We start from the raw sequence: 24727 nt of genomic DNA on the forward strand, positions 1-24727 counted from the left end.
GAGAACACAACCAGAAATCTGTTATCTAGAGAAGGGCCCTGACTCCACTATGACGGACCCCTGATCTTGGACTTCCAGCCTCCGAAATGAATAAACAGTATGACACAACAGAGCAGCCCTCAGCTTAGAAAAAAGTGATGTAGGTCTCATCTCTTTACTGTATAGATATTATATGGACCGAAACTGTGAGATACTCCCTTGATAGAAAGCTCAAGACCAAGAAAAAGTGACCAAACCAAAAGGAAACAAAATGACAGAAAGTTTCTTCTAAGACAATAAAGAAGCAAGTTAAAAATTACTCTTTGTACTGACTATCTGACATGCAGTGTCTTTGGGGATGGAGATGGATGAGGATAAGCCAAGAAAGAAAAATAGAAAAAACAATTGAAAATTTCAGGAAAAGCAGGGCAGCTTCTCTGCTTCATCCACCTGGGTGTTAATGATATCACAGAAGACATGATCATTCCCTGAATGTTGACAGCCGGCTGAGCTCCGCATAGGGCCTGTTCTTACAAGCTTTCCAGACTGAAGGCAGAGGTTTTGTTTTGTTTTGTTTTTTGTGTTTTTTTCATCTTGTACAAAGATTTTGAAACTTTGTTATGTGGCAGCACTGATTTATACAATGTATTCATTATGTTTTTAAAAGAGGAAATCGTGTGTGTGCACATGCCTGTACACAGGCATGCTAACATTCTTCCAGAAAGAAGTATTTGATTCCTTCTCCCTATCCCTTGCCTCCCCCACCCCATCCCTAGAATGAGGGAGGTGAAGATTGAATGGGATTTGGAGTTTTCCTGCTGAGAAAGAGACATTTTCTGCAACCAGGTCTGTGTTCGAAGGACTAATGTTCTAAGGAAATTATCCGAAGGGGAGAGGCTGTTCAGGGTTTTTAAGTTATTTTCAAATGTTGCCTGGGCTCCTGCTGACTTCTGTGAAGCCAACAGGATGATGCTTCCCAAGAAGCAATTAGAGAAGCCTAAGAGAGACTCAGGAATGTTTGGAAATTCACATACACCCCAAATTAGATGGGAATTCCAGGAATGGAAGTAAACTAATTTGATCAGGGACATATTTGTGTTCCAAGAAATATTCTAAATGCTGGATCTATGTGTATGACTGTTTCCTAAAAACCCAACACTCACTGTCTAGTAAACATCAATTAGACTTCAATTTCAGAGAAGGAAAGCAAATTAATATTCCTTGAGTGGTACTTCTTATGTTCCAGCAAGTAGAATGGGTGTGAGGTTAAGTAAACTGTTCATGTAACAGTCAGAATATGATAAACGGGGCTTCCAGTGTGGATTTATTTGATGCTACAGCCCATGTTATTTTCCTACCACATGATTATGTAAGAAAATGCATGTTTAAGAAAAAGAAAAGAATAGCTAAATTAATGCACTCCTTTTTTGGGGAAACAGACCTAAATATATTTTAGGTGCACTCCCCAAAGTGCCACAAATAAGGCAGGGGACACCTGTGCGATGCCATGTGCAATCTAGTAGTTTCTGACCTGTATACATTATATTTCAGCTGCCACATGTATGTGTAAATTTATATATGTTGCCACCTTTAAGCATTATAAAAAGATTCTTGTAAAAATTTTCTGTGAAATAAAAACATCAATACCAAAAACAACAACACAATGATTCAAAATGTATGGGCCAAGAATTTTATAACTTTGACCCTAGCATTCCCACTTGTAGAAGTTTACCTTTAGTATATACCTATAGCAATTCAAAAATTCATATGCCTCAGGCTCTTTGTTGCATTATTTGTAAAAGCACAATGTTAAAAACTACCTAAATGCCCATACACAGGAGAGTAAAACCATGGTTTATTAGCACATTAGAGTATTACGTATTTGTTCAATAGAATGAATAAAATATCTGAACTGATAATGGTTTGATTTCCAGGACTTATTGTTAAATAAGCAAAGTGCAAAAGAATACTTATAGGATGCCACCTTCTGTGTATGAAGGGGAAAATAGGAAATGTGTATGCTTAGCTGTCCCAGATAAATACTGGAAAGACAAATCAGGAACTATTGAAATTGGTGGGTAGGAATGGGAGATTGGTGAGTGACAAATGGAGTAGAAGGGTTTGAATGTGTTATGACATTAGAACCATGTTAATTTTTAACATGCTCCAGAAATAAATCAACGTGTACGGAAGAGGAATTCAGTGGAATATAAAGAAAACCACTTGAACCTAACTGTATTACAAGTGAATAACACATGGGAGGAGCTATGGGGGCCGGGGTCGGGAGGGAACTGACCTAGAGGACTTGGAATGCACTACTTTGACAATCTGCTCTAAGGCTAAAGACAAAAGAATTATAACGAACTTCAGATCCTGGACTCTTGTTTGTAGATTTGTCTTACAGTGTTATATATGGATTAGCAATTCTAGATATTTGTACTCTAGGACTGAGCAAATTAATAAGTACATTATGGGTAATTAAGAACCAGCTTTGCCACTGTTGGAAAACTGAGTTATAAATATGGAAAGAGGGAAAGATAGAGTGAAAGATAATGTGTTGGAATGGAATTTGAGAGATCAGTATGAAATAATGTTTTTTAATAATTGGAACTAGATAGAGATTTGTGTGTACGTACATGCATTTCCTACCTTACCCACTAGGTGGGCCTACAAACGATGGTATCTGAGTAACAATGAGGAAACTGCAATGTCTTGGTCTTGAAATTACTAACCTCCATTGAAAAGAAACAAAGCTCCTTTGGCAAATGTCTTGATCTTCCACACTGATGCATGGAAAATGAAAAATGAGACTGGAACATTCTGTACCGGAAACTAAGGAGGTACTCAGAAAATAATGAGGACATGTCAAAAGGACAAAAGAGCCAACATGAAGATCTCCCACACTCTAAACCTAGGATAATTTGAGAAACAAAAGATAACAAAGGATTGTGATCTATACAATAAGTGTTTATGGTTCCATACTGATATAAATAAATAAATAATAAATAAATAAATAGAGGGAAGGTGAATTCTTCCTAATAAATGTAGATGTTGATGGAATTAGAAAATCACCAGTTGACAACCTCCTTAGTAATTGTTTCAGGCATGAATCCTCAGTGGCTGCCAAAAGTATGATGAAAAAGAGAATAATTGCACAGCTTGCTGTATCTATACAATACCAATTACAAGGGGAGCCATAACTTTATGGTGTAGAAAACCTGGCAGATACCATCTTAGCCATGTAATCAAAGTTAACCAATAATAGGACAAATTGATATTATGTACCCTCAATATGATGCAATGAAAGAAGAAAAATGTTTCTTTGGTATTCTTGCGAAAAATGTATACTGTGAATCTAATTATGAAATTATGAAAGATAATTACTGAAGAACTGTTACAGATGAAAGGAAATAGAAGAGACCTGGTAGCTAAATGCAGCATGTGAAAATACAGAGGAAATCTGATAATGCTTTTATCTGTAGTCCCAAAGGAGAGGAAGTAGAGAGTGGAACAGAGCAAATACTTGAAGAGAAAATGGCAGAAATTTTTCCAGTGTTAATGAAAGTTATCATATTAAGAAATCCAATCAGTTCTACGTAGGGTGAATAAAAAAAGAAAAGCAGACCGAGATACATCATGGTGAAACTGCGGAACATCAAAGACAAAGAGAAGAGCTAAAAGCATTCAGACAGAAAATTATGTTACCTTCAAAAGAGTGACAATTAGACTGTAAACTGACTTCTCAAAAGCAAAGGAGGCCAGTGGACTGGTACCTTCATTGTATTAAAGCAAAGTAGTTGTCAACCTAAAATTTTTTACCAACGAAATCTTTCAAGAGTGAGGTGAAACAAAGCTATTGTCAATGAAGCAGAATTGAAGGGAATTCTAAAAGATATGTTTTAGAAGAATGATGCCTGAATTGGGGAAGGGGGGAAGTGGTGTGATGTATGAAGGAATAAAGCACAAAGAAAGTAGTAAATGTTTTGTATAAGTCAGTAATATAATCTACTGGAATTTAAAAAAGAGAGTTAAAGTACACAGTAATACTGGCCTAGAAATTGGATCGGTAATAAATGAATTTAAGGTCCTTATTTTGTCTAAGAGAAGAGCAAAGATATATATTATCAAGACATTTGGATGTATGCTATTATTTCTAAGGTAATCACTGAAAGAAGAGAAAGTAGACTTTAACTTACAAGCTAGTAGAGGGGGAAGAAAAGAAATATTTAACCCAAAAGAACTCAAGAAAGGGGTGTTTGTGGAAAACATAGGTATACAAACAAATACAGAATAAGATGGTAGATTTAAAACTAAATGTATAAGTCATTAACTGCAAGTGGACTACTGAAATGCTCATTTAAAAGATACACTGTCAGAACAGAATGTAAGCTGTTTACAAGAGGTAATCTAAAACAAAATGCAGAAGGGCTCAGAATTGATAGGAAAAGATGTAAGAAAGGTAACGTATTACACTAATATTGGAGAAAATTAGACTTTAAAACCAACAAAAGCATTAAGTCATTGTGTACTGATAAAAGGTTCAACTTATCAGGAAGGTAAAGCAAATTAACATTTTTATGTGGCTAAGAACAAAGTATTAAATGTAGAAAATAAAAATTGCCTGAACTACAAGGAGAGATATACATATGCATAGAAATATTGAGATAGGTGAAAGAAGATATAATTGAAATTGTAAAATATTTCAAAGTAAATGATAACTAACATACTAGTTAAAGCTTTGGGACTGTAGCTAATGATATACAGGGAAATTTATAACTTTAAATACAGATGTTAGAGGGGAAAAAAAAGTTGAAAATCAATGAGCTAAGAAGTCATCACACACAAAGTTAGGGAAGAAAATCCCTGCATTATAAACCCAAAGAAAGTAAAAGGTAGCAAATAAAACTAACACAGATTTATGAAATTGAAAATAACAAAGATGATCAAATCAATGAAAATGATCAAAACAGTCAAAAGTTGCCTCTTCAAAAAGATTACTAAAATTGGCTAATTTTTCCTGAAATTATTACAGTCAATACTAGAAATTTAAAAAGGAACATGACTTCAGATTCTGCAGATATTTTAAAAGTTGAGGTATTGTCATCAACTGTATGCCTAATAACTTGAATAGGTTTATGAAATGGACAAATACCTAGAAAAAAAAATTTACTAGAAACTCATCCAATGTTCGGGCGCCTGGGTGGCTCAGTTGGTTAAGCGACTGCCTTCGGCTCAGGTCATGATCCTGGAGTCCCGGGATCGAGTCCCGCATCGGGCTCCCTGCTCAGTAGGGGGTCTGCTTCTCCCTCTGCCCTCTTCCCTCTCGTGCTCTCTGTCTCTCATTCTCTCTCTCTCAAATAAATAAATAAAATCTTTAAAAAAAAAAAAAAAAACTCATCCAATGTTCAACAACAGTGTATCAGGTAAATGGTTTACCATATAGTCATATATTAGAATACTCTGATGAGCTGGGGCTATACTCTATTAAAGTGGATGAATCTCAGAAACACATGTTGAGGAAAAGAAGCAAGTTATGAAAGAATAGAATTAGGCCACTTAAGAATACAAACGCATTAAAAAAATTAGTGGTGGAAAGCCAAACGATATATGATTTAGGCTTATATACCTGTGTGACAAAATAAAAAAGGGAGGGGGGATGATTTATTATGAAGGTCAGGATAATGGCTACCCCTGGACAGCAGAAGATGTGATTGTGGAACATGTAGAATCTTTGTAAAGTACTAATTAGGCTCTAGTTCTTGTGTTTTTATTATTATTTAAGTTTTATAAACGTGTTTTGGTTTTTTTTTGTGTGTATATTTGTGCAAATGGTGGAAAAAGCCCAAACCAAAGGTTATGTTCTTTATTTAATTGAATCATACTACCTCTCTTTCTATAGTCATTTTGGAACTGGTTGAATAAACTACTTAAAACACTCTTTGAAAAATCAAGTGACCGAAGACGACCTTCTGTGCCTGTAATCCAGCCCAGGGATCCATTAGGTTTTAGTTGGTGGATCGTCACTCATGTAGCATCACTTTACCAGTTTGATCGCCATGGAACACCAGACGAAATGGTAAGATTTTATTTTTTTAAATTGCCTTATATTATTAACTAATATGTATTTTTTGTAGACAGAAAGTAAGTGAGCACAGAAACACAACAAAAATTAGATCACAATCCTGCAGAGATAAATTCAGCTTTTGAATCTAGAAGTTTTAGACCTTTCTGTAAACATCTAGACAAATGATAATCTTTATGTTTTTATTGTTTGTTTAAGGAAAAACACCTTGTAGAAGACTTGGGATCTAATCCTGGCTCTGCTACTAAGTAGTTGCTTGACCTTCAGTAAATTACTTCAACCTTTCTGGGTCTCTATTCCCCCATCCAGAAATCTAGGGATTGAGTTGTTCAGAAAATGTCTTTTAGTTCTAACATCTGTAAGACTGCTGACGGGAAAGCTTATATCTCCAGTAGTGAATTAGTAGTTTCTGTGAATAATTTCATAAAATTATTTCCTCAGAATAATACTTCTTTAGGGAAGCTTTTTATAAAGATAATCTGTTAACCATGAGATTTACTTCAAATAGATTTTAATTATTATATTAATTTCTAGTTAGAAACATTTTTTACAGTGTTATTTAAAAACCCCTATGAATAAAACTGGCTGGTAGACATATTTATTTGAAGCCCTATTTGTGTATAATTTCTTCCATGTTTACAAGTCAATAGCATACTATTCTGTCAGCCCATCAGCTCCATAAAATAAATGTCTAGAATCTTGAAGCCAGGGTGTCTGTATTTTCAATATTGGTCTCTTTTTTTTGATCATCAGACCTACCCACGAGTTTCTAAAAAATTCAGATTTCCAGATCTCAGTTCTGGAGATCCTGATTTAGTAATCTGGTTTGGAGTTTGGGAATTCTTATTTTTAAAAAGTTTCTTGGTTCTCATCATCTACCAGGTATAGGGATCATTGCTTATGAAGCCTGTTCCTTGACAGATTTTTCTCTCTTTGAAATACTGGACAGAGTCAGCTCAGAAATCATGCATGGAATCTGAAGATCAGTTAACATTGACAGTAGCGTCATAGAAATGGAAAGGGCCTCAAAAGGTCCTCTAAATAGTCTCCCTAATAATAATAAGGTTTTTCAGGAGATCGCAAGATAAAGTAAACTAATAAAGTCAGAAAGTACTCTGAGAAACTCACCCACAGCTCAGTATTAACGCATTTAAGCATTGTTTTTATTGAGAGGGATCAATTGAATTTATTTTATTGAGAGGGGATCAATAGAATGAACTTCCCAGAGAAAAGGATTGTATGTCTTTTGTTTCTGTACATGAGTTTTTACAATGCTGATACATAGTAAATACTCAATAAATCTTAGCAGATTGTCATTATTATTGTAGTAACCCTTTTATTGAATATTTTTGTGAAGTTAATAGTTTAACATCTTTTAATTACTAGGATACTAGAACAACATTAAAAGAACTCAAATATTAACCTATAATTCTAATGTCTTTACATAAACATTTTATTTCTCTTCCCATTTTAATTCCCCCCAAGTACACATTTCTGATTTTAATCAGTGTAAATAAATATGGTAATTAGTTAAGCACTTCTGAGTTCCCACTGAGTGGCTATCATAATAATAGGTGCCAATGATAGGATATACATGAAACAGATTGTACTGCCTCTTGCTTCAAGGAACATGATTTCAGATTATTAATGCTTGCTGGAATTGCCATTAACACTTGCGCGAGTGAGTGGTATATTTCAGTAGTGGTTGATATTGACCTCCACGTACTCCCAGTGTGGTACATAATCTAGCTACATTAATATATATCATTACTATTACTGTTGTAATGTTGAGTTGTACTGGTACAACCACCCACAGTTGCATTGCTGAAATCACTCTTCTATTTCATACAGAGAACTCCATAGGAAATTAGTGCTTTTATTAGTTCTGAAACAAGATAGTAATTGAATTGTCTGTATTTAAAATAGCTTAACCTATGTCTTTTAATGTCAGCAGTTCCTGTGTGATTATCTTTTGCCAAGATACATATATTTTTAAAAATCTTAATTCTTTTTTTTTTAAGAGTTTATTTATTTATTTGACAGAGAGAGAGACAGCTAGAGAGGGAACACAAGCAGAGGGAGTGGGAGAGGGAGAAGCAGGCTTCCCGCTGAGCAGGGAGCCCGACACAGGGCTCAATCCCAGGACCCTGGGATCATGACCCGAGCCGAAGGCAGACGCTTAACGACTGAGCCACCCAGGTGCCCCAAAAATCTTAATTCTTTACGGGGTGCCTGGGTGGCTCATCAGTCGTTAAGCGTCTGCCTTCGGCTCGGGTCATGATCCCAGGGTCCTGGGATCGAGCCCCGCGTCGGGCTCCTGGCTTAGCTGGGAGCCTGCTTCTCCCTCTCCTACTCCCCCTGCTTGTGTTCCCTCTCTCACTGTGTCTCTCTCTCTGTCAAATAAATAAAATCTTAAAAAAAAAAAAGTCTTAATTCTTTAAATTATGTAGGAGGTTTTAGGAGGAAAAAGCTATGATATTTGAAAAAGAACCTTTCATATGATAAAAATAATAAAGATGTATAATATATATGTATATGTGTATATGTAAAATAGACTTTGCCTGTATTCATGAGTCCTCAAAGAGTTTCAAATGTTTCTGGACTCTATAATAGCTCTTAAAGAAAAATGCAAGCTCTCTAGTTGTTACTAGTTTTCATTAGGGGTGATACCTTCAGCATACTGCATTTGCAAAGTGTTTAATATCTCACAGTCAGTTTTTATCTCAGTGAAGTATTGTGAAGCAGGTGAGAGGGTAATATGTCCATTTTATGGGTAACAAAACTGAGGTACACAGTACTTAAATCAGCCTGTTTTTATCACTTAGATAAACTTGATATTAAGGTCCTCCTAAAGAGTGCCTTTTATGAATAGGCCTTTGGTAGGGTAACGATGTGTGCCGTGGACAGTCCCAATTATGCCTATGATCCCCTTATCGTATCTGGTTAGTTTTCCCTTTTACTCTCAAAAGTGTGTCAATTTGGTTCTTAAAGTCATATAATCATTCTAATCTATGAAACGTAAAGGCATATTGACTCATCCTTTCAGAGAGATTATATAGGATGTTAATTTGGGTCTGTGATATATTTAGATCAGACTTTTGAAAATTATCTGAATTCATTTTTCTCCTTATGATATAGTATCATAGCCAACTGCCATATAGAAAATGGCCATGCAGGGGCATATGGGTGGTTCAGTCCCTTAAGCGTCTGCCTTCGGCTCAGGTCATGATCCCAGGGTCCTGTTATCGAGCCCCACGTCGGGCTCCTTGCTCAGCTGGGAGCCTGCTTCCCCACCCCCACCCCCCCCCGCCGCTGCCCCTGCTTGTGTGCACACTCTCTCTCTCTCTGTCAAATAAATAAATAAATAACCTTTAAAAAAAAGAAAATGGCCATGTGTTAAGCATACTTTATTTCACTAGCAAGTAATCTGGTGTGAGAGGATGATAGGAAGTGATAATGGTTAGGCCTACATTCTTCAGTGGAGAATATCTCTAGTGTTGTAAAAACCATAGAGATGTTTCAGTTTTTAAATGTGAACTGCTTTGCCCTGAAAGTTAGCATGAAATCTTTACATTTTAAATAGGTTTCAGATATGCTTAATTTTTAAATTTTATTTTAAAAGTTTTGTGTGAATTGAACTTTGGCTATATGTATATTTAAATCACGAAACTTGCCAATTGCTTAATATAGGCTTATAAGGAAAATTTGGTATCTCATTTCTCATGCCAGAGGCTTTAGATTTTCATGTATTTCTATTTAATGCTTTTCTTTCAACCTAGATAAGAGTGTGTTATCCTCTCACAATCCCTGTCATCTACTTTAAAAGCAAATATCCTTTAAAGAGAAAAGATATTTTTGGGCATTGCAGGGATCAGTTTAACAGTATTTTCCCTGCTCAGAACATAGTGCAATCAGTCAGGCCAGCTGTTGCTCGTCTTTGAAACATCTGAAATGGTGACTAGATAAAAGGTCTGAAGTGAAAGTTGTATTAGGTTACCTAGTCTGCTGGAAGTGGAGTATAAGGGATCTACTTTATATTTGTGATGGAGACACCACTATCCTGAGGCTTAAGTGGGTGTCTTAGCTTTGATGGTGGGATAAGAAATATAAAACATAGCCCAAAATTGATGACTTCCTATTTCCTTTCTATCAGAGGAAATATGTATAACTTAGTATGTAGAAAAAAAATGTAGATGCTCGAGGTTCAATTTTGCTGTGGGAAAAAAAATATCCTTTGATACATAGTCTCTTACTCAGACTTGATTTGGGCATGATTTAGTTGCCATTCTTTAATCTGAATGATGGTTTATTTTTGTTTTAGATTATAGCCACAGTATTGATCCACAGAGTTGAAATTCCTTAGACAAAAATTGTTACTTCTCTATGATTCATGTGATTCAAAATGCCTAGATAGAACAGAAATTAAAATATACGCATTAACACTATCAAATTATAAGGCTAAATACACCAATCCTGTCATATTCCTGCTTATTTGGGACTAGTGTTGATGTTTTCTTAGTAAAGAGCAATATAAAAGTGAATTACTCAAAGCTGAGGGAAGGCTTGTTAGAAAATGGAAGGAATACTGGCTTTGGAGCAAAATCCTTGCTCTGACTTGTATATACATGACCTCTCTGAGACTTAATTGTGTTATCTGTGAAATGGAAAAATTTTCTTTTGAGGAAGTAATAATGTAAAGACATTAACACAGTGTACATATAGTATTATGGGACAAAATCATCTTTTTTTTTTAAGATTTATTTATTTAGAGAGAGAGCACGTGAGAATGCCTGGGCCCTGGGCTTGTGCGAGTGCGGGGAGGGGCAGAGGAAGAGAATCTTAAGCCGACTTCCGCCAAGCGCAGAGTCCAGTGCAGGGCTGGATCCCACAACCTTGATATGACCTGAGCCAAAATCAAGAGTTGGATACTCGAGTGACTGAACCACCCAGATGTCCCTAAAATGGTCTCCTTTTGGAAGAGTTTTAGGGCTAATTACCAAGTTTTAGGGCACAATCTCAAGACTGCTCTCATTTCTGACACCAACTGCAAGCCCAAGAATTCCCAAAACCATATAATTTACTTAGACTTACAGAATTCACTGAAAACTCTTATACTCAGGGTTATGGTTTATTACAGGGAAAGGATGAAAATTAAGATTAGCTAAGGAAAAGTATATAGGGCAGAGTCCAGGAGAAGTACCAGATGTGGAGCTCCTTTTGTTTTTTCCCCATGTAGTCAAGATCCGTTAGTCTTCTGGCATCAGTGTGTGACAGTATGTGGGGAGTATTTCCAACCAGGAAAGCTTGCCTTAACTGCAGTGTTCAGTTTTTATTGGAGCTCCTTTGCATAGGCATGATGGATTGATTGCCTGCATGGTTGATCTCAGTCTTCAAATCAACTGTCCCCGTCTCCATAGCCCTTAGTGTAAGTCACATTGTTGGGTTTTGGGCATGGCCAGCCTCCACCTTCAACTATACTATTAGACTATGCAGTAGAACTCTAGGCCCCCAGGCAAACAAAGATACTCCTTATCAGGTAGAACATTCCAAGGGCCTAGAGATTACTTACCTGAATCCTTGGCTTCAGTAAAGGCCAGACTCTCTTTGGGCAAAGCCAAATGCTTTACTACACATTCTCTCATAAATGTTTTGCTTTCACTTTACTTACATAAATGTATTTTAAAAAGTCAAAAATTCTGCTAAAAATAACCAAGTCGTTGCGTGAGTTATCTATTACTGTGTAACAAAACTTGGCAGCTTAAAACAATAAACAGTGATTATCTCACACAGTTCCTGAGTGTCAGGTATACAGCAGGAGCTTAGCTGGATGGTTCTGGGCCAGGATCCTTCATGAGGTTGTGGTTAGCCATTAGCCAGTGCTTCAGGCTCTGAAGACTTGACTGGAGCTGGAGGATTCACTGCCAGTCTTTCTCATGTTGTGAGGAGACTTTGGTTACTACTGATCACATAGGCCTCTGCAGGCCTGTTCACACTATGGTTTTTCCCTGACGGAGTCAACAAGAGAGAGATTTTCATTAAGATGGAAGCTTCAGTGTCTTCTAACCTAATCTTGGAAGTGACATACTATCACTCCTATTAGTGTTGGTATTCTGTTGGTGACAGACCAACTCTGGTACAGTGTGGGGTGGGGAGGGGTGGGGGTGATGAAGAGTTAAATAAATGTGTGAATACTGGAAGACAGGGGTCATTTGGGGCCATTTTTAGAGAGTGGCTACCAGTCACTGAGTACCTTTATTAAGGAAATGTTTATTTAGTGATTTTATGTAGTTAGCATCTTACATGAACATTATCCAGCCATTTAAAATCAAGAATATTGAACATGCTTTAATCCTTTATTGGTCATTTGGGTTCATCCTTCTGAACAACAATAGGGATGGTAGGATATGCAAAGGCTCTTTGCTTCTATTCTTTAAGGCCTCTGGCTTTGCCTTTTGAGGTCTTACCTTTTGTACCTTTTTCACTCTGTGTCAGAAACTAGTTGTTCCTTGCTTCCTCTCGGAGGCATTTTCTTTGCTTCTGGTTTTGACCAATATGCACATATATCCAAAGCTTTAAGAAACTGAGTATCAAGTGAACTGTGTATCCTATGAGAAAGTCCTCCAGGCTTTCCTGTGGGAAGGTGAAGTCGTTTTTAGTGCCTAGCTTTTGTGAAGTATTTTGGCTTTTTGAAAGTTGTTTTCAGCTTTCTTCCTTATTGTGAGGAGTTTTCCAAATAGTTGGGGTTGCCAGATAAGTGACCATTGATTAAATGAGGTAACACTGTGTATATATTTTTTTAATTTCCTGTATAAAATTTTTAGTTACTTGTTTACTAGAGTAGACTCTCTTAACATTATTATGCATAAAATGAAAAAAATCTCTGGTAAGTACCGAATAAGGAAAAACACTCAAGGCATAAAAACTCCACAAACTACATGAAGTTTTTTTGTGGTTTTTCCTGTTAGATTATATATGACAGCAAAAATTAAATATTTGTTAAAACATTTATAATTTTATAGAAATCCCATTGTTTAATAAAACAACTCCTGATAAGGTTTATATTGGATTGGAATAGTTATAATATAAGCTTTTTTTCTACCAAGTCTGTCACATAACTCTTTGTCCAAGTAATTTTAGACATTCAAGAAATTGTAATGATGTCTGATGATAGAGAAGATGTTTGTACTTCCTAGCTTGCTGTACTATAATTTGAATGCATAATTAAGAGCAATAATTTTGGTGCAATATTCTCCCTTTCTAGAGACAAATGGAATCAAATTGGAATTTTGTAGAAGAACTGCTTAAAAAGTCCATCAATGTTCAGGTATGCTTTTAAAGTGACACAATTTGTGGGCTTTACTAAATTTTTAACGTTCCAGATTTTATAAGAACCAAGCAAACTCTTAAAATGATTTAAATAACAAACTTCGTTTACTTATTAAAAACCTAAGGTAGAATCCTCATTCTTTGTTAATGAAGAGTCAGCATGAGATCATTGCTATGAGTGACTATCCTTTGAAGATTTTTATTTGAAACACTGAGTTGCCAGTTGAAGGACAAATAAAATTATCCTAGTTGGTGACTTTGACAAAATGTATTCAGAGTAAGTAGTAGATGTTTCAAAACTATAAGCTATTCCTTGACTGTATGGTATCAAGTCTAGGAGACATGATGAGGGAGATAGTAGCATTGGAAATTCAGCTATATCCTCATCACAGCAGGAAGGTGACTTGCCTTGCTGAGCAATTTGTCTTACAGGCTCGAATCATACTCTAACTGATAAGGTCCTAGTTTCTGAGCCCTCATTTCATACGTTATCATTTTTCTTTCTGCAGAGCTGTTAATGTAGTGCTTCATGGCCCAGAGGTCAGATCTGACCTCCTTTTAAAATAGTTTTAAATGTGCTCTTCATCACATCTTTAAACATACTGTATTGTAGTCCTGTAAAGTTCTGTAATAGAAGTTATTTATGTAAGAATTTAAGGGGAAATTTTAGTAAAGAATATTATTAAATTTGGGAAGTAGATTACTTTTCTGTTAGGAAATAAAGATTGTTAAAAACTTGTAGAGGAATAAACAAGAAATATGATAGTACAAGATTGATACATATATATCACATGTACATACGTACATACGTACCCATTTGTACATACAAACACACACATACTCATTTATTTTGTAGCAATATCTTTAAAACTCATTTAAATAGACTGAAATTGTCTTTTCCCTGTTATCTATATTCACTTAATTTCCTTAGGTGAAGCATATAATAAGTAAGTACATTTAGTTTATAATATGAATCTTCTAATTCAGTAAAGATTCTAGGATAGAATTCCAAAGATTTGTGCACATATAAGTTGTATGAAAAACAAAAGATTATTTCAACCATTGTAAAATTTTTTATTTTTGTTTTTTTCTATGTCATTTTAATTGGCTTTCTCCTTCATCATTCTTTTTGAGAACATATTGATTTAGCAATTCAGGAAGTCTCTTACATATATTTTTTTTCTTTAAGAATGTAGGGAATCACTAAAAAGTGTTTATTGTTCTTTGAATTAGCTATTAATCCAATCTCAATGCCTTAACATAACATAGCTTAAAAACCTCTTAGTTATACTTCCTTTAGGCTTTAACAGTGTATGAATTTATGGTTTTGTTCAGGTAGGTTTTAAATTACAGAATATTTCTTAGGAGGCTCTAAAGGTTCATATGGGTAAGTACCTATATACTCATAATGGTCTGGGACAAACAGGAGAAAGAATTCATCATCATATCTCTTCCATAGAAAAGTTTGCTCTTTGACCAAGAGATTGAAAACTCTCCTTCAACCCTTTTAGTTGCTTGAAAATTAATTCTTTTTTTCTTTGGATTTATGACTCACTCTAATTTTGATGTTAAAAGAAGTTAACTCATTTACTTGAGAAAAAAAAAACTTTGGAATGTCTTACTCATAATGTGATAAAAGTTATTCTGATACTGCATAATATATATGTACAATATAACTAGTATTTTAATGGTGTTAGCTAAACCTGTTTTGAGGATAAATAAGTAATTCTTGGAAGTAGGTAGTATGACCATCAGAATTTTCCTGGCTTGTGGTTTCCCAGAATGTGGGACTTTCAGTGCTACAACCAGAAAAGTCCTGAGCAAACTGAGAAGCCAGTCATCTTAGAAGTAGAGAGAGTATAGCTAATACAAGAAACTTTCTCTTGGAATTTAGACGTAGTGTAAAGTCAAAATCATTTTTCCTGTGAGAGAAGTCATTATAATATTTAGAAAGAAGTAGTCCATTTTTTCTAGTGATCTTTCAATTTTGTCATGCCTTGATTGTATCAAATTAGATTTTATAAGTAGTATAGTACTACTTGCTGGAGTTCTTGAAATCAATTTTGTGGGTGCAGTAGGTGGTCATAAAGAATAAGTAATATGTTTGAATAGAGCCATCAGTTTGATTATATCTGTTTTCCCCCATTGAGGTAAATTAAAATCTGACCATGCTCATGTGCTTTGACTTTATCTCCAACAGTGAAAGAATCCATTTGCAGTATTTAAAAAACATACATTCCACATATAGAGCAGTCGTCAAATATAATTGGTAGGCATGCCACTGTAATTTTAATTAAGCAAATAATGTTCCCAATCTTTTTCTAGCCAGAAAGGATTTTCTAGAAACAGACATTGTACTTTGTTAGTAAAAAGAATATATATTGTTTAATTTTGCTTCTCTAGGTATGATTGAATAGTTCTTAACTTAAAAACAGTTTTTTAGAGGCAGTACTATTTAATATTTGTGTATGCTGACAGTATTGTTCTACCTTTAAAACAGCATTATTGTTTTCATATGAAAAGGGAGATATTTCCTTTTATACTACCTGCTTTTTAAAGCCTCATTTTCTGACATCACAGAAACAATTTCCTACTAAAGGCTATGGGTGGGTATAAAAAGAAATCCTAAACAAGTGTGATATTCTTTAAAAATTATTTTCATTTGCCAAGGAGTCTGAGGAGTCCAAGGCTAAAAACAACTTAGAATGTGATTAGATTTGAACGATGTGGCACTGTAACCTTTTTTTTTTTTAAGACTTTATTTATTTAGGGTGAAGAGAGAGAGCGGAGGGGGGGGGGCAGAGGAGAGGGAGAGAATCTCAAGCAGACTCCCTGCTGAGCATGGAATCCAGTGCAGGACCATCTCACAACCCTGAGATCATGACCTGAGTTGAAACCAAGTCAGATGTTCAACTGACTGAGCCACCCAGGCACACCTGGGACAGTAATCTTCTAATTATTAATTCAGAATCATTGTTTCTTGGACAGACGGATCTTCACTGGGATATTGAAGTTCAATTTACTTTTTTTTTTTTAAGATTTTATTTATTTGACAGAGAGAGACACAGCAAGAGAGGGAACACAAGCAGGGGGAGTGGGAGAGGGAGAAGCAGGCTTCCCACCGAGCAGGGAGCCTGATGCGGGGCTTGATCCCAGGACCCTGGGATCGTGACCTGAGCCGAAGGCAGACGCTTAACGACTGAGCACCCAGGTGCCCCGAAGTTCAATTTACTTTATCCAGTCCTAAAAATAAGTCCAATCAGACAGACTGACAGTCATTATTTAGCTTGCAAATAAATTTTATTCTTCTGATGATTTCTTCTAGATAGGTTTGTTATGCATAAAGAAATGAACCCCCAATTATTAAATTGCTATTTTTATAAAATAAGCTAAAAGTATTTTTTTTTGATCCCAGTATAGTTAAAATAGCGTTATATTCGTTTTAGGTATACAATATAGTGATTCAACAATTCCATATATTACTCAGTACTCATCACAATAAGTGTACTCTTGATCCCCTACACCTATTCCACCATTCCCCCGCCCACCTCCCCTCTGGTAACCATGTTTGTTCTCTATAATTAAAAGTCCGTTTTTTTGGTTTTCTCTTTTTCCCCCTTGTTTGTTTTGTTTCTTAAATTTCATATATAAGTGAAATGATACGGTATTTGCCTCTCTCTGACGGGCTTATTTTGCTTAGCATTATACTCTCCAGCTCCATCCATGTTTTTGCAAATGGCAAGATTTCATTCTTTTTTTTTTTTTATGGCTGAGTAATATTCCATTGTGTGTGTGTGTGTATATACACATATATACACACACACACATATATATATGCATATATATATATATATATATATATATATACACACACACACACCATTCTTTATCCATTCATCTATCGATGGACACTTGGGCTGCTTCCATAATTTAGCTATTGTAAGTAATGCTGCTATAAACATAGGGCTGCATATATCCTTTCAAATTAGTATTTTTGTATTCTTTGGGTAAATACCCAGTAGTATGATTACTAGATCAAATGGTAATTCTTTTTTTAACTTTTTGAGGAAGCTCCATACTGTTTTGCAGAGTGGCTGCACCAGTTTACATTCCCATCAACAGTGGAAAGAGGGTTTCTTTTTCTCCACATTCTCGTCAGCGCTTGTTTCTTTAGTGTTTTTGATTTTAGCCCTTCTGACAGGTGTGAGGGGATATCTCAATATGGTTTTGATTTGCATTGCCTGGATGATTAGTGATGTTGAGCATCCTTTCATGTGTGTGTTAGCCATAAAAGAGTAAATGTTTCCATTTTTAGTTCAATAAAAGAATTTCATGCATGGAATATACTTGAATTTAATATGCCTAAATTTGATCTTTCAAAATAAAGATAGGAAGGCATTCTTTAACAAGTGGGGCACCTGGGTGGCTCAGTCGGTTATGCGTCTGCCTTCGGCTCAGGTCATGATCAGAGGGTCCTAGGACGGAGCTCCACGTTGAGCTCCCCACTTAACAGGGAGTCTGCTTCTCCCTCTGTCCCTCCCCCTACTTGTGCTCTCTCTTTCTCCTCTCTCTCAAATAAATAAAATCTTTAAAAAAATTTAAAATTAAAAAGGACTAAAGCAGAGATCAGGAGCAGGCACTATGGAATATTCTGGGGTAGCTTTCTCATTAAATAGTCTATGCACACTCACACAGCTGAGATGAGACACAGAGAGCCCATAGGGTCTTGTGAAAAATGCAAAAGCTGAGGAGCATAGCCTCTGGGATTGAGGCAGGCAGGTTTAAGGCTGTGTAGAAAAGAGGGGCCCATAGGCCTTCTGGTTTATTAAAAAATCTTTAATCAGAGGGCACGGATTTAGATGTAGTCATTCAAACCTCTCGGTTTAGGTAGAGTTTGACCTTAACACTCACAAAATTGAAATATATCAGCTTAGGGTACGATACTGAGAACCTGTTACATTCATTATATGATCATCAAAAGAGTCAACATTGGGCCTAAAAAAATACATCTCTCTCGTGGACAACAAAGTGATAGCTATCCCTATGCAAGCACTGTACTTAGCACTTAATGTACATTCTTTCACTTAATGTTTATGACAATCTTGTGAAGTTCCATTTTATACATTAAGAAACGAGGGCCTTGGCCAGGTTAAGGAATTTGTCCAGGTTCATATAGATAACTGAGAAGTGGCAAAGCTGGGATTTGATTCTTCATATGTGCTTTATTCATAGTGTGCTCTCTCAATGCATTTGACTTTGTAGAAATTTTTTTTTTTTTTTTTTCCAGAGGGGCAGGATGGAGAGGGGAAGAGGGAGAGAGAGAATCTTAAGCTCCATGCTGGGCATGGAGCCAGATGCAGGGCTTGATCCCAGAACCCTGAGATCATGACATGAGCCAAAATCAAGAGTTGGCACTTGACTGAGCCATCCAGGTGCCACTGTAGGATTCTTAATAAAAACTATTTTTTTCATTATTTCTATTTTAAGTCTTCTTTGATGCTATGTGTTTAATTAATAATCCATTTTGGTTTCTAGACCTGTTTTGGTGATACTTGTGGAAAGCATCTCAATTTTTCCATATTTTTGTTTATTTGTTTTTTGTGTTCTGTTTTGTTTTTTTTTCTCTCCAGTAAGTGTGTGTTGGGAAAATGTACGGTAGGAAAATATCCTCAAGCATTCTCCAGTACTCTTCCTCACTGTATTTCAGCTCTTTTTTTCTCATTATAAATTTGAGCTAAGATGTCTGCTCCTCTACTCCTGACTATTTTGCATTCCTATCTCTGAGTATCTGGACTTGAAGATGGCCAAATTCTTTCTCTCCTTATTCAACTGATGTGCGCAGACACACATTTTTAGAAATTTTTAAGAAAAAATTAAGGGAAAATGGTTCAAAACAAAGCAATCGTTGAATATACAGAACATGAAAATGTATTTTATAATAAATACTATCTGTAATTAATTAAGGGCTAAACAGACTTACTTTTTAAGTCACACCTATCCTGCCAGAACTGTGGAGAAAATGGTATTTTCTAAGCCATTGCTTTTCATTGTAATCTGTAGCCACTATCAGGAAAAGGAAGGAAAATTTATCTCCTGCCCTTTAAAAAAATAAAAAATCCCCCAGGATATGATATTTAATTTCTTCCTGATTGGGCACAGTGTAAAGAACATGGACTCTGGCCTCACAAACTTTGCTTCAAATCTTGGTGGTCACTAAAAGCAATCTTGATCAAATCTGGTGTGCATTAAATGTTTATTTCCTTTCTGTTTTTGGAAAGGGGCATAGAATGGTATGTATAATAGGCTTTGGAATCATAAATCCTAGCTCCTTCCCAAGTGGATGTGCATAAGCTATTTGTAACTTCTGAACCCCAACCTTCTTTTCTGTGAAATGAAGGTAATGAAACTGAGATGGTATGAGACCTACATGAACTAACATATGTAAAATGTCACATGATGCCTGACAATTGTTTTTCCCAAACCTCGTATATTTTATAATTTAAATATCTTTTTGTGGGTTTTACATTGCATGTGAAATGAGTTTCAGATACCCAGTAAAACAAAACAAACTCTTCAAAATGAACCCACTTTAAAAATATAACCTACTTTTTAATCTTAAAGTATAATAAAATTAGCATGCTTTAATTTATGAGTAGTGTGCCACAGGAATGAGCCTGGGTTTTGTTTAATATTTTCATAATAAAATCAAAGAATGTTAGCGATGGACAGAAACTTCTCTTCTTTGGTTAAATGAGTTTACTTGTCTATTAGAGAAGCTAAGTATCTTTCCCTAAGCCATACAGCTACTTGGTAAAAAAGAGGCACCCGAACCTAGATCTCAGTTTAATTCATGAAATATTTGTGGAGTTTCTTTGGCAAACCGGGCAGTGTGCTAGACCCTGGAGAATTATCCTAATTCTCAGCTTATAGACACTTGAAAGCCAATAAACACTAAATTTAACAAGGTAAGTGCTGTGATATAGGTGTGCGTAGGATGCCAAGGAGCGTAAAAGAAGGTCATTGTCAGTGTGGAATTTAATAAGTTTCCTTGAGGACTTGAAGCCTGAATATATTCTAAAGGATTAATAATTAAAAGAGTTGTGAGAGGGGAATAATTAGATGAGTTAATGCCTTATCAAAAAAAAAAAAATCTCATGTTTGGTTCACTCTCTTTCAAAGAATTACTTTTATTAGTGACCCCAACGTTATTGTGTGTATCACCCTGTCCTCTAAGTTTCTTAATATCCTCACATCTAATCAGATTTTCTCTGACTTATCTCACCCACTTTCCATAGTTATGCTTTACATTTTTTCATTTTTCTATTCATTTTCATTCTGCCTGTCACTATTGATTTTTTTCCATTTTCTGTTCTTCCATGTCCAAACTTTCCTCCTTAAACAATTTAGATTATACACCTCCTTAATATAGTCATTCCATCACAAACACCTTTAATTCCATAGTCCTCAGCTGTTTTAACTTGGCAAAACCTAGTCCTTTCCTACACCCCTGCCAACCTCCCTCCCCAGCTGAATATTGCTAAAGTCAAATGATCTTTCTTATGGACTACTCTGACTCTAAATTCTTGATCATAGATCTCAAATGGCAGTCAGCTCTAGAGTCTTTGCTTTTCGACTCTCCAAAATTACTTATTTGAGAATTTCTTTTTAACACACAATTCAATGCATGCTTTGCCCCAATTAACTTAGCCAAGAATCTTACCTTTTAAATCATTGAGTAAATAGAACCAGTCATTTGAGAACACCTTTTGTACCTTCAAATCTCCCAACATGTCCGCTTTGTACTCTACCTCTCAATTTGTTCTTCTGTCTTACTGAAAGTGTTACTATTTCTATCAAAAGCTAATTCCTTTCCCTGTGTACTGGATCTTGTCTCTTCTTAACTATTCAAGGACTTTATATATCTTAACTTAAATATCTCTATTTCCTCACCTCCTATATTATATCCTCAGCTTGCCATAGTTAAGCTTCTGTCTGTGCCATCTCTGAAACTACTCTGTCAAGGCCATCAGTAACTTCTGTGTTGTCAAATCCAAAAATTCTTTCTTCTTCTCATTTTAACCTCTCAGCATTCAACTCTGTTGACTACTTCCCTTTTCCAAAATATTTCTTTTGGTTTCCATGATATCTGGTTCCCTTCCTACTTCATTGGCTGATAATTCCTCTCCTTTCGATACCTAAATGTTGGAATAGCAAAAGGCTCACAGTTCTGGATCCTTTACTCATTTCCATGTATACTCTTTCCTTGGTTGATCTTATCTAGCCTCTTAGCTCTAAAAACCATCAGTATGAAAGTAACATCTGAATAACTATTAACAGCTCTGGTTTTTCCCTTGAGCCCTAGGCCTATATATCACATTATCTACATAATATCTCCACTTGGTTGCCCTTGTGCACTCTCCCATCTGTTCCTCCCCTAGCCTTTGCCATCTCAAGAAATGGTACCATCAACTCATTTTCTTAAGCCAAAACCTGGGAGTTCTCCGTAATTGTTAATTGCTCTCTTACTTTCATACGTTCATATAACTCATCAAAAAAATCCCATTGCCTCTGTTTCTAAATATATCTTTAAAGTTGTGTGCTTATCTTAGTCTTACAGTTTCACATAACTGTCTTCTAAACTTTGAGGTGGCAGTAGGAGACAGAAGTAGAAGTAAAAAAAGTAGACACTTCAATTTTCTGTGATGGAATAACCATGCATGTTTGTTAAAAAGTGACACACCACTCAACCCCAGTCATTGAACAGTTATTTAAAGCTTACTATATAACCACACACCTTCAGATCTCCCAGTGTGTCTGCTTTGTATTTGAACTCACAGTCTGTTTTTCTGTTCTATTGCAAGTCTCACTATTTACTTTCTAACCAGTCTTCCTGCTTCTATTCTTAATGAATTCATTCTCCATGCATGATCAAGAGCAGTATTTTTGAAACAATCACGTTACTCCTGTGCTTACAGTCTTCTAGTGGTTTCCCAGCATATGTAAAATAAAACCCATACTTCCTGTCAAGACTACCAAAGCCCAAAGGAAACATGGTCCATGGATATCTCTGACTTAATCCTGTAATACCAAGCTTACTGCTAATTTCCATGTGTTTTCTCTGCCATGAGTGCTTTTGTTCAGGCCTTTAATGGCTGGCTCTTTTTCATTCTATCAGCCAACCCTCAAAAAGGTCTTTTCATTCATAGCTTCTGATATACTAATAATCCACATCCTCTACCACTAACTGCCAGATTACCCTGCTTTGTTTTGCTTTGCACAGCAGTCACAACTGTTTACATTTATCTTGTTTGTTTCAGTGTCCTCTTTTCCCATTCTCCTCCAAAGTGTAACTTCTATTAGTGCTTGTACCATGTCTGACTTATCCTTTGCTCTATGCCTAATACCTTAGAATAGTGCCTGGTTTATATAGTAAGCTTTATTTTTTTTAAAATTTTTTATTGTTATGTTAATCACCATACATTACATCATTAGTTTTAGATGTAGTGTTCCATGATTCATTGTTTGCATATAACACCCAGTGCTCCATGCAGTACGTGCCCTCTTTAATACCCTCACCGGGCTAACCCATCCTCCCACCCCCCTCCCCTCTGGAACCCTCAGTTTGTTTTTCAGAGTCCATCATCTCTCATGGTTTGTCTCCCCTTCTGATTTCCCCCCCTTCATTCTTCCCCTCCTGCTATCTTCTTTTTTTTTTTTAACATATATTGCATTGTTTGTTTCAGAGGTACAGATCTGTGATTCAACAGTCTTGCACAATTCACAGTGCTCACCATAGCACATATAGTAAGCTTTAAATAAGTAATTGTTGAGTGATTCAGTGGTGGGACTTTTATTTTTTTTAAGATTTTATTTATTTATTTGTCAGAGAGAGAGAGACAGCGAGAGAGGGAACACAAGCAGGGGGAGCGGGAGAGGGAGAAACAGGCTTCCCGCTGAGTAGGGAGCCCGATGCTGGGCTCGATCCCAGGACCCCGGGACCATGACCTGAGCCGAAGACAGACGCCTAACGACTGAGCCACCCAGGTGCCCTTCGGTGGTGCGACTTTTAAACAAACATGCATGATTATTTCATCATAGAAGTTTGATTACTGACTGCATTTTTTTCACTTCTTACTCCTGTTGCCATTTCCTAAGAGGTTAAAATGCATGTACTCTGCTAATCTGAGTCTCTCCTATTCCTACAAAGAATTTGACCTAGTGCTTAAGGATGACCAAGTCCTCTGGATTTGTGTACATTTAATTATTAGTTCATTTTTGCTACTTCATTCTAGTTTGGGTTTCTTTTACATTCTCTGGGTTTCCTACACCATTCAGTTATGAAACAATTATGTAATTTTTTTAAGTGGTTTTTTTTTTTTTTTTAAGTAATCTCTACACCTGACACAGGGCTCAAACTTATGACCCCGAGATAAAGAGTTGCATGCTTTTCTGACTAGACCAGCCAGGCACCCCAAACCTATTGTAACCTTTAAGTAATTGTGTTAGAAGTCATGTTGAGTTATGTAATTCCTATTATCTGAGTATGTGAGTAGTCTCTAAAGCAAATTTTTAGAAGTATACCTCATGCTGATTTAGAACTTCTGGTCTGAAGATGAGAGTGGGTATGATTTGGTGATACATATTCATATTCTTTTAGAAGCAGGTTATCCAGTGCAATATCAAGTAATAATACTCATGTTTCCAGAGCCCATTTACTTTCCCACAATTTCAGTTTATTTTTTAGGATGGTATACTAGAAGAACAATTACGAATGCATCTTCACTGTTGTTTGACACTTTGTGATTTCTGGGAGCCAAACATTGCAATCGTCACCATTCTATGGGAATATTATAGTAAGAACCTGGTAAGTAAATAGAATATGAATTTGTTCCAGGAATTTGAAGAATTTGTACATATGTGAGGAATGTTTTTATGGTTTAATTAAGAATAGTTATCTATAGAGCGTTGACATAAGGGAATGAGCATTTGCGTCCCTTTTCTCTTAAGAGGGAGACTAAGCAAAGTAGCCAAAATTGTACCAGAAAGATATTTTTTTAATCCTCATTTATTCATATTTTCTAACAATTACTGATTGCTTGCAACACACTGAACAGTTAATACTATCCCGAATGAGACATAGTCTTGGCATTTGAGTTGCTTATAGGCTAGTGGGCAGATACACATACATTGTGGGGGAAAAAGTTACGGTACTGTGGAATGCCAAAGGACAGAGTATCTGACCCAGTGTATAGACTTGTGGAAGACTTTAAGACGTTGTAATTTTTTAACCGAGGAATGCATGGAGTTTACAAGTACAGAAGAAAAGAGCATTCAGGCAAA

General features: G+C 35.9%; 1 protein-coding gene across 2 annotated transcripts in view; it reads left to right on the forward strand.

The window, feature by feature from the left end:
• The window catches only part of MMS22L (MMS22 like, DNA repair protein), a 129154-nt gene that overhangs the window by 17644 nt on the left and 86783 nt on the right, over positions 1-24727 (forward strand). For both annotated transcript variants that reach the window (XM_044917404.1, XM_021693352.2), the window contains exons 9-11: positions 5879-6055; positions 13323-13385; positions 24132-24251. In XM_044917404.1, the coding sequence (XP_044773339.1) occupies positions 5879-6055; positions 13323-13385; positions 24132-24251 (360 nt within the window). The remainder of the gene's footprint in view (positions 1-5878; positions 6056-13322; positions 13386-24131; positions 24252-24727) is intronic.

Source organism: Neomonachus schauinslandi, chromosome 8, assembly GCF_002201575.2.
Source record: "Neomonachus schauinslandi chromosome 8, ASM220157v2, whole genome shotgun sequence".
Taxonomy (NCBI): Eukaryota; Metazoa; Chordata; class Mammalia; order Carnivora; family Phocidae; genus Neomonachus; species Neomonachus schauinslandi.